The 11,220-nt window shown below is 48.4% G+C and overlaps 1 protein-coding gene across 1 annotated transcript in view; it reads right to left on the bottom strand.

Annotated features, from left to right (window-relative positions):
- Positions 1–284: 284 nt before the first annotated feature.
- The window catches only part of LOC128296964 (uncharacterized protein ZK757.2), a 28,497-nt gene continuing 17,561 nt past the window's right edge, over positions 285–11,220 (bottom strand). Inside the window, exon 4 of the mRNA XM_053032505.1 lies at positions 285–1,539. Coding sequence (XP_052888465.1) covers positions 608–1,539 — 932 coding nt within the window. The 3' untranslated portion in view covers positions 285–607. The remainder of the gene's footprint in view (positions 1,540–11,220) is intronic.

Below are 11,220 nucleotides of genomic sequence, written 5' to 3'. Positions count from 1 at the left end.
GATAAAAGGACGAAGAAAGAGCCGAGCAAGCAAAATCAAACAGTTGTGGTGTGTTGTAAAGCAAGCCGTATCGCGAAATTATAGCACTAGAACCGTTTCATCGACCTGTTAAAATCATACATGCGGAGGATTAAGTCATTAAATTGACAATGTGGAAACGATCAGTCGATCGATTGGGAAGATGATATTTACAAAAGGGAAACTGGAACAAAATTCTCAAGCAGCACATGCCGAGGTTCTCTTTCGTCGCTGGGGAACATTAAGGGGTAGGGGGGGGGGGGGGGGGGGGGGTGAAAGGAAGGAACCGTAGTTAGGGTTCGTGCCTTTCGTTTTATCACACGATCGTTTTCTTTTTTTGTATAGCTCCCTCTACTTAGTTCACGTTGTTTAAAGCATATGTTAGTAGCAAGCGCACAAGCTTATACTTTTGAACTGCACTGTATTTACACGATGCCGGTGACGAGACGAACGTGCCACTGCAGAGCTGCGGGAGAGACACATTTTCGTATCTCCCAATTTGTCCACAGGTGCCCTGTTTTTATCGTTCTCGTCTAGCGCGCCGGCCCTATCTCTTGCGCTTGGACGCTTTATGCCTTTTCCGTACCCATCAGGAACTGTTTGCGTTGCGATGATCGTCAAGCGAGTGGCAGGTTGTTGTTGTTGACGGCGTTGTTGACGGCGTTGTTGCCGCAGCTCTCGCTATCGTCGCGGCCACGATTGTCGTTGCCACGAGGGTTGATGGTCGGTGCGGTGGTCCGCTGTAGGACGATTTCCTCATACCGATCGGTCCGCCCATCGTCGGCGATATGGCAAGTGTCGGCGATGGTGTGGACGACAGCGAGGAGGTGGAACAGCAGGACGATGACGACGAAGCGGAAGACAAGCAGGTCGCGAACAGGGGCGACGGAGACACGGGCGGTGACGTCGGTGTCGTCGGTAGCTTCAGTGTTAACCGTGGCGGCAAAAACCGTCCACCGTTGAATCCGCTACGGTAGCTTGCCGAGGAGGACGACGAGGATGATGAGCTGGACGAGGCGGATGAGGAAGAGCTGGCCACGCTACATCCGCTGTCCCGGTTGTTGTTGTTGTTGTTCTTGCAATCGTCGTCGGCGTCACCGTCCCCATCCATCGGCGTATCGCGCTCGTCCGCCATGGTGTCTTGGGTTGTGGCAGCGGCTGCCGCACACCGTAGCTGACGGCGTGTGGCCACCAGCTCCTCCTCGTTGAGCGAGTTGTACTTGGTGCGGTTATCGATGAGAAAGAACGGCGGCTGACTGGGCGGTGGGGCGGCCATCGTGGGTGATGGCGGCGGTGGTTCCAGCTTACCGTCCGCTATTAGGTTCTGTTCCAGCTCCAACAGCTGGCCCATGAAGTTGAGGTTGGGCGAAATGATTGGGCGGGCTAGCTTCACCAGCTGGTACGCTTCGAGCAGCGACAGGCCCTTGTAGCGCATCACGTATGCGATCGCGATCGTGGCACTGCGGCTAATGCCTGCCTGACAGTGCAGCAATACGGTTGATCCCTTTTTCCGGGCTTCCTCTGCAAATGGAAGAAAGGTAGAGGAGAAACAATATTAGTCGCTTTGCTAAAGTTTTATTACCCATCATCTGAAAGCCGGAAACGGAAGTCACTTGTACGTGAAATTAAACATCCTTAAGGGGAATCGAAAGGATTACATCCCCCTTTGCTTCAAGCAGGCAAACCGGGGACCTTTTTTGTGTGTCTGTGCGTGTGTAGTGTGTGCTTAGTGGATATCTTATCCTCAGTCAGCTAACATACGTACTGCCTGCGTTACCGCAGGGGAAGCTATTTATAGCAGATTTATTCCGTAATCCTGCGAGTGCTCTAGGGACTCGCCTGTTTTTTCGCATCCCAACAAAGCGGAGAAAGTGTTTCTTGTTCGTGAGCGTTTTCTACAGCCACCATGCCGCCTCCAGCGGGCTTTGGACCAAAATCTTCGCTTGTTTTTGTTTTCGTAATGCCTAGCTTCCATTCCGAGGCGGATGGTTGCATGAAAGCAAAACGGATCAAAGTGGTGTGCGGTGTTGCAACGCGTAATAGATGCAACCCCGCGAACGCATTTACACCCCCTTGGGAGTAGCAGCTGGGTTTCGAAGGATGTCGGTCGTCAGTTCCGAAGGGCCATCGCGCGCAGGGTTGTTGTGTTTGGGTGAAAGTATGACTCATACTGTTTCTCCGCACTGCCACCGGGTTGGGACGCAATCGAGGGTGTGCGTCGTGTGCGTCCGCCGTGCGCATGGTGGTGGTTCCTTCCTTCCGCTTTTCTCGGGTTAGTAAAGTCGCTATTTCACGCACGACCGCACGCACACCATCGACCGATGAAGAAGGGGTGTTGCTGCGCTGGGGTGACAAGGGGTGACCCAAGGCCAGCTTACCGCAACATAGCAGAGAGCGTTAGACATGATCTAGAGAACGTAGCGAAATGTGGCCGTTGTCCTGTTTTTTGCGATTCTTGTCTTGTTTTTCGTGGTTAGAATTTTTGGAACTACAAAAACTGAACAACCCTCAAGAGCACGGTGCGCAGCACGCTGTCGTCTTCTTCAAAAGCTACAACGGAAGCATTGTTTGTCATGGCCATTTGGTTGGAAAGAAGAACGCGCGCCCGTTGACAGTGGCGTGTCACTGTTATTTTGAACAGTTTCTCTCTTTTTTTTTCATAAAGAACTTCCCAACAAACGGAAGCGAACTCGCTTGCAATAGGTTTCCGTTCGCAGCGTTAGAAAAGTGACAAGTTTTGTCAATGCTTCATTCAAAACTGAAACAAAAAAAGAAACGGAATCTTGTACCGAACCTCAAATTGAAGTGCAATTGTTGGTGGCCCGCTTTTTGGGGGGGTGTGTTTGGGTTTTTTTTTTCGTTTTTGCTTTTGTTTCCTTTTCGTTTTTTCTTTTTTATTTCTAGCGCTATTATTGCACACTTGACTGGTTACAAATAATGAACCGATTTGGCGGTCCGTGCACGATCGATGACTCAAACACGACCCACTCTTGGTTGGTTGGTTGTTAGCACACTAGCAACCGGAAGAGCTAGAAGTGGGAATGTGAGAACGGCACGTTGCAACCCCGTACTCCACATAATGCAAGAGCCAGCGCACGGGGCGTTACTTCTGCTTTGCCGATCGCGTAACACTTTCTGGCAATATTTAAACAACAATTTTTAAAACTTCGGTTTCGTTAATCCCCGGGGGGTGACCCTTTAGGAAAGCTTGCCGACCCCGGCCGCCGACGGAAGAACAACACTGTCGAATATTTTGAATCCAGCCATTTCGGCGGTTTTATTTCGGGAATGCGTGAGTCATAGCGCAGTGAGTGCGCGTCGTTGGTTGGCCACGCGTGCATAATAAAATGCGCGACTCGCATTCACGACGATCACGACCAACGAAGCGGGGCCTGCCTGCAGCGGGGTATTTTAAATCATCAACCCACGCAGACGCAAAGCAAACGGACACGTTTTGGGATGAAGTTCGATGTGGAAAACGCGTGTTTTCGGCTGCGTTTTGTTTGCCAAAACCGTGTTTTTTTGTTCTGCTACAAACGCACGGGCTATGGGTGTAAGCCTGCTTGTGTACTACTTACTCCACTACTGGCGGATGCTGTACACAATGCACTACCGCCGAAATGACGTCCATTACTCCGACGTTACTGTGTCGGTGGTGTCCATTAATCAATCACTTCCGGCGGCGCATGGCATGGCCACGGAATAAACATCCCGCGTGAAGCTGTCGAAAACACTGGGCATCGCGTTCCACCAGGAATCGTTCACCCCTTTGCTGCGGGAATGTATCCTCCGGCCGGCCAAAGAACCATTATCGAAATTAGAGCACTTTTTTAATCACGTCACGATGCAGGGGCGGCAAGCGGCCTAACAAAAAGCATTCATCCCTTACGCTCATGATTCTTTTCCCCAAGAATAACAGCAACAGTGCTATAACATAAATATTATCTATGTAGTTGTCCCAGAATCATTTGTCTTTCATTTTTAACTCGTGAACGAAGCAATTACTAGACGTTTCTGCTGCTAGAAACGTTTTAAAATAATCAGCAATACTTAAAACCCTTTAAAAATACTTATTTAACTTTTACTTTTGATATGCGAGTGATCATTAAAATGATTTCATGCAACAAAAACGAGTTCCACAGAGAGAATCGAGGCGACTTGGCGAAATCTTTTGCGAAACCGTGCATCATCATTCTACATCATTTATGATAACATTAGGTTTGTCCAATTAATTTATCTAATTTTTTTTTAAATTCACTCTCAAGAAATAAAACAATATTATATTTATGTTACACACTGTATTGCTAAAGAACGTACGAAACAGTAAAATCATGTCTTAAATTGCAGATTGAAATGGAACAGAATTACAGCAACTTTGGGCCAGAATAGAGAGAATAGTTCTGTTCGGTGGTGGTAGGTGCTGGGTAAATTAAAAACGAATCAGAACATTCTAGTTCTAGTGACATTTGATCCTTTACATCCTCCGCCCCCGCCCCGCCGGGTATCACCAAACAAACACCCCCGGTATGAATCTCTATTCAATCCCGAACTCTAAACACAGCACAAAAACAGGAAACCGGATGGAGGCGAGATGGAGGAAATCAATGCTTTTTAATCTGCCAGCGAACGGCATGATATCCATTACACAAATAAGCAGCACTGCACTCGTGGTCGTAGAGTGTGTATGTGTAAGTTTTTTAGTATGCCATCCTTCAAAATGTTTTGGTAACCTTAAGATGGTATGAGCGCCATAAACGAAAAAAGCAACATCGTCCCGAAAACTACGCAGGATGTGTGTGACTCATGCATCCCCGTTGTGTATCCTGCTGGCGGCCTGGTCCTGTTCATCCCGAAACGGGAACACAGGGTGATGATTCATACTTTGGGCTAGCGCCAGGACCTGCCGCTGACAGCGTATAATCGCTGAAGCTGATGATGATGTCTGCAAACGAAAGCAGCAATCTGATTTGTCGTCTCCCATTCGGAGAGGCTAACGGAGAAACACGATTGTTTTTGCCTTGTACTCGCCTTGTTGTTGTGGGGGCCGGTGAAGATGGGAAGTTGGGTGGAAAAGAATTAGTAACCAATTAATCATCCCCGCTGATCTCTTTGCCGATCGATCTTGTGTGTGTGCGATGCGCATCCGATTCTGACATCATCCGCTGGGTCCGCCAAACTGGGTGGTGGTGGCTGGATCGAATTTCTTTTAAAACCATGATCCCACGGATGACATCAGAGACACACAACACTCAACCATCTTCTCTCTGTGTGTGTGTGAATGATGATCGCTGGTGAAGTGTCCTTCTTCGTTGCGGTAACGGCAACCACACACAGAGGAGCCACTCGAGCAGGCTCGTTCTTCGAAGGGGCGTACAGAAAGAAAGTATAAGTGGAGCCTACGACCTTGTGCTGTGTCCCTTCTCGGAACATCTCCGAATGGATTGCAACTCATGACTCACACAATTTCTTCAAGCGTTTCATCATGGGCAAATTTCTTCGCTTCCGTAAGATGCATATCATTTTACCATTTTGACATTTTATCCAAAAAAACAGACAATTCCACCAGAATTACACGAAGCTGGCGATCCGCTTCGGCAATTCGGATTGAGAAGCGTTGAATGGTGCCGCTAATTTACTGTGTTTACGTTTTGTCATGCGGACAGTCCTTCGCACGATCAGTCAAACAACGATCGAAGAACAAAACAAAAAAAAAAAACGCCGACAAGAGGCAACACCTTCAACACTAGCGGGCACTAGCACACGGTGTCCACCATTCAAAAATTGCGTGCCGTGTATCGCACCACATTTAACCATTGATTCGTCGCCGGGATATTGTAAGTGATGGACATTTCCCCACGGCTACCGTTTCTGAATGAAGCATTCACCGATACCACACGTGTGTCTCTTTGTGTTTTTACGTGATCCGCGGATGTTAATTAGAATTTCTCTCTCCCTCTCTCTCTCTCTCTACTCAGTCATTTAAAACCCCGGAGCCGGCGTCGGGGGTAAACATAGCGTGCACTTTGCTGGATGCTGCTGTTTGCACTTTGAACGAATGCTACTATCTACCGCCACATCCCACTGGGTGGTGAGTTTATTGACAGATCACGGGTCGACGGCGCATGATTCATTCATCGTGGGTTTGAATTTTTTCCATTTATTCTACACCATTTGCCATCGCATGGGATGCGCATCGAACAACCACAACCCCATTTTTACACATTTGAAACTGGTACTGGAAGCGGTGACATACAGAAAGGGGTTTTCCCTTCACCAGCACCAAGCAGATTTCAGACACAAAAAGGTCCAACCGTTCCATTCATGTTGGGAGAGAGAGAGAGGTGCTGCCACAACGTCACAGGGAAATTGTAATAAAATGCATTCCTCAAATACTTACACTCATTGCAACACATCCTTTGCAGGGACGAGGGAACTCTGTTAAGTGTCTATAGCCGGCCCTCGTTCGGAAAGAACACCGGCCCAGTGTTATAAAGGCAATAATTTTTCTCTATTAGCAGCAGCAGCTGTGAAAGTGGCCTACGTACGGTGCAGCATATTTACACCATGCTCTAAAATGCGAGCGAGGAGGAACCGGGATGGTTTTATTGGTGAGCCAAAGGAATAGAATCCAAAAAAAAAGCTAGGGGTAGAACGTATCTAAGGCGATGTTTGCCACCAAAGCCACACCGGAGTTTGAAGGGTGAAGGGTAGTGGGTTCTTATCAAAACGGACCCATTTGCACCCAGAAAGTGGTGGCCGCATTGGAGCGGGGGGTTAGTGAGATAGTTGCATCCATTTATATCCCAAACACAGTGAACAGTGAAGAAGCGAAAGGAAGTGCTATGGCCACGCTATGGCCGAGTACATCATTAATCTTCCGTCTGTGAAGGGGACACAGCTTGGCAGAGGGCACGACATCAAACTATTACTCTTGGCTGCGTTTATGTTTTGGCACCCAAACGCGTCTAATTCAATAAGGACGATTTGCTACGCCACTGTCCATTCCACAGGCCACCGGGGGACAATTTAACACCTCTCCGGGATGGGTGCGGGATTTTTATTGGACTAATTTAATTCCCGCGTGCAGTAGAACTACACGAACTGATCGATTTTACACTTAATTTTTCCAAAACATTTGCGCCAAGTGGTGAGTGGTGAGCTCCTTCCTGCCCTGGTGGTGGAGAGAATGTGCTTCGCTTGTGCCGCAAAACATTTCACAACAGGTTAACCTCATGAGGTCGCAAACGTACACGCTCGCCCGCTGGAATGTGGAAGCTGTTCGTCAACTTTCAAGCCTCGGAAAGCCTCCGAGTGTCGGCGTCGTCGTGGCCAAAGCGAAAAAAGCCATCGAAAAGCTGGCAACGGTATTGGTGAGGGAAATCACACACCGATGGCCAAACCACTACACCGCAGCAGTGAACCGACGCGGCGCAACATCCTCACCCGTTTCAGTTGGAGTGGTTTTGTTGTGTGCCGTACGACGGAAACCGGTTGTGGTGGTGTGGTGTGTGCAATGGTGCTGTTTTGTTGGCGGAGTTCGGCCTTTGCCATGACGTCACGCCATTAGACAAAGGTCATTGGAGGAGATTGGTGTTGGCCGTTTCGATGCAAGAAATCGCGCAAGATGAGTCACACACCGACCGAACCGACAAGGCGGTCCGACTGCGCTGTTCTGCAGTTTTATTCGTTGATCAAAACCATCACAAAAAAGGGAATTGGACAGGGAATTTTGGACTACGAAATGGCTGTTCCAAACTCCTGATTGCTGTTTCTTACGACGATGCTTGATATTTCAGTCGAATAGCGAAGTAATGGGGCATGAGTTCTTCAACCGTACAACAGTACAACTGGTTCCGATTTTTCGTCAGGCTAGAAACCAAAACCGTATTCTCTAATCTGTGCCCTATTGGAAGGAACTCGTTAAATGCATGCGGGTAATGTTGCTAGCAGTAAACAGCGGGGTCGCACATGGATGCGAAATGTGTGCCGCCTTCTTACCGACACAACAGCAGCAGCAGCAGCAGCAGAGCAGATCGCATTATCGGAAAACGAACCGTAATTGAAAATATTGGTAACAGACGGTTCCACGACGAGGGGGGTGTTTATGGCTTTCCGGTTCCACTTTTCCTGTTCCATTGCCGAATTGGTCTTTTCCACCCGCTAAAACCAAAGAAGGGTGCTCTAACATCTGCAGTTGATGGGCACGCATGGCAATTGGTTGTGATATTCGTTGGAATACAGTTGCACCGTTTCGAGGATTCTTCGTCTTTTACTAACTTGAAGGGCATGAAGGAGTAACAGAACTTGCCAGATGCTGCTGCCACTCCAGACTGGCTGGTTCCAGCGAAAATGAAGAACAACTCGACAAGTTAAGAATGTGTTCAAAATTGTTATAATCGGATTGTTATCTGCACCAGATTTCTTCCCTTACAAACACCCCCCACAACACAATAGGGCGAAGATCGCATGACTTCCGGACACAAATGAGATGAGATCACGGTCTAGAGTGAAATTCAATCAACAGAACAAAAACGCAACCCCTCGAGTTGCGAACCTAAACCTTCTAGCATCTAATTAACAATTCACTTTTTGCGTCCCGAAATGATTGACACGGACGGGTACGTTGCGGGCATCACCCCATCATACTGCAAGCATCCCTTCATTTTGGCGTGTGTTTTTTGTTCAACGCCCCTCCCCGGGGCGCATATCCTTAACAGCGCGGACCGTCCGTCCGGTTTTATTCATTCAACCGGAACCCAAAAAACATCAACCATCATCATCAAAACCGCATCAAACAACAAATCGCATGAAAACAATTCCATTTCCCCCGTGCACACGTCCCTGTACACGTCGTCATGGTATTCACGGGACCCGATTAGCAGTCAGTCGTCCCTCGTGCCCGGCATGAGTCATCGAATGAGTGTTGTGTTTTTGAGAGCTTGCAGCATCCTTCGCCATTTTCCGGCCTTCGTGACAGTTTTCGGTCCCCGCAGTAACGTTTGCTGCCACGGGCAAGCAACGATCCTTCCGGTCGGTTTGTGAGGACCAGCCGCATCAAGTTCCAAACTTCCACACCAGGGAATATATTAAGTCTGTTTCAGCGATTTTATGTTCCTTTGGTTTCCGTTCCGAAAGTGAGGTTAGGAAAAATGCCATGTCGAGTGTGGAGTTCGGCACTAAATGCTGCTGTGCTTCCGCGGGATACGGTTGAAAGCATCGATTGCGAACGATGTTCGTGTAGGGCGTTAATGGGACACGTGCACAGGACCACAGATAAGACGGTTGGGTAGTTAGAATGGGACAGTGTTGATGATTACGGTTAATGGTAGCCGCTCCAGTAGTTTCCCAACTTACTCAAAGGGACAACTCGAAGATACTGTTGCCATATTTAGACCACGTTTACTAATATCTGCTATGCAACGTTCCAAAACAGTGTTACTATTCTGAGCTACTGGCAGAAAACCAGGAACAGGAAGAGATCTCGAAGGCGTGTTGTCTCTTACGGGTGTTAATGGGTAAACAATGATGATAAACACGCATAAGGCGCCAGCCACTGCTGACGCGCGCGCATAAGATGCGCAGCTCAACAAACTACTCCAATGACGCCACTGGGAACAAATCAAGCTCCTCGAGGACATATGTGCACATGGCTCACGGATGCGAGAGATCCTTCCGCGATAACCATTGATTCTCACCCCGTGTGTTTGGACATCACTCAAAACCTGAACTCGAGTGCGATGACGTTGGGAAAGTGGGCAATACACCGGGTACTGCGCCATTAATGCGCGCCCGTGATGATGACTCGTCCGTCGTCAAACAAGCTGACGCGAAGTTTGCTTTCGGCGGCGGCTGTTGTACGCGGTGGGGTGTTTTCTTATGCGAACACACGCCGTGTGTGCGCTACTTGACTATCATCGCCTTACAGCACCGCCGGACAGACACAGAGCGCCATTGCACGTTGATTCTTACGCCACCCAAAACAAGACACAGGAACAGGAACATTGTTGTTTCCGGGCCGCGGAGTTGTAATTCTGGCTTTATCTTCCCCGCGCGCGTGTTGACATTAGAGTGCACGGCATACTACGATGAGCAACGATAAAGGATTCATTATAGCATGTAACGTTCAGCGTACAGTCGTGAAAAGCTTCCATAGAAATTCTTCAGCGCATGCTACGATCAGCTTGTAGATGCTCAAGGGTTTGTGAGACTAATTCGTGCAGTGGCGCTCGCATTGCAAAAAAAATAAACTGTAATTATTTCAACTGTAAAACAGAACATTCTACAGCCAATAATACCAGCACAGAATGGGATCGTTGTTGTCGTTGTCGCTGTTCAGTGTTTTGCGGAGAGATTAGACAAGAGACAATAAATTTATTTCAGTTGGTAAAGTGTGCCTCTAAGCATGGCTGGCTACTCAAGCTCAGTAAAGTGAACTCATGTGCGAAGACACAGTTGATAGTTCTTATCAACACAACAACAACCCACCACCATGTGTGAGACTATTCCAACCACGGTTCCCTGCTTTGGCGCTATCTCCCTCGCTGCCGACTGCCGGTTTCGTTGCAAGTCGCGGACCAAGGCATGAGACCTGGTTGGTTGGGCTCTATATTTTTAACACTGATCGTTGAAAAGGGTTTGCTTCTTCCGTTTTGTGCCTATGGTAGAACAATATTATCGCCTTTAATACCGACGGATATTAGCGACGGGTAACAAAGTAACCTTTAACAAAAAAAAAAAACAATAGAACCCGCGCCATTCCATCCCCTTATTGCTTGTTCACACATCACCGGCATGCCGGTCCTTCCTTTCCGCATGACTTTTGATCTGGTTGTTATTTCTGTCACACCCAACAACAAACAACACACCGTTAGCGTCCTTATCGATCAGTAGCTGGCAAAGCCAGCAGCAGCAGCAGAGAGAGAGGGGCAGGAAAGGTGCCTCGATGGTACTTGGGCTATTGAATAACACACTTCAAGCCTGTGCCTCCTTCTGCGCTGAGGAACCGAACCAAAGTGAGTCATCCCTGCCGTACCGTAAGTAACCACACATCGATTTGCACACCAACCCCACCAGAAGGGTTTGCCCGGGCTTGCGATGTGGAAACAAGACTGCGCTCCGCTTTCGTTGCTCCCAATTCCCAACACCAGAGCTTTGCATCAAGGACTTGTGTGGCGCACGCTCGTGATGGTTTGTGTTTCCTGT

Source organism: Anopheles moucheti, chromosome 2 (genome assembly GCF_943734755.1).
Source record: "Anopheles moucheti chromosome 2, idAnoMoucSN_F20_07, whole genome shotgun sequence".
NCBI lineage: Eukaryota > Metazoa > Arthropoda > Insecta > Diptera > Culicidae > Anopheles > Anopheles moucheti.
Note: the sequence above shows the minus strand (reverse complement) of the source record. Positions and strands in the feature narration are given on the sequence as shown.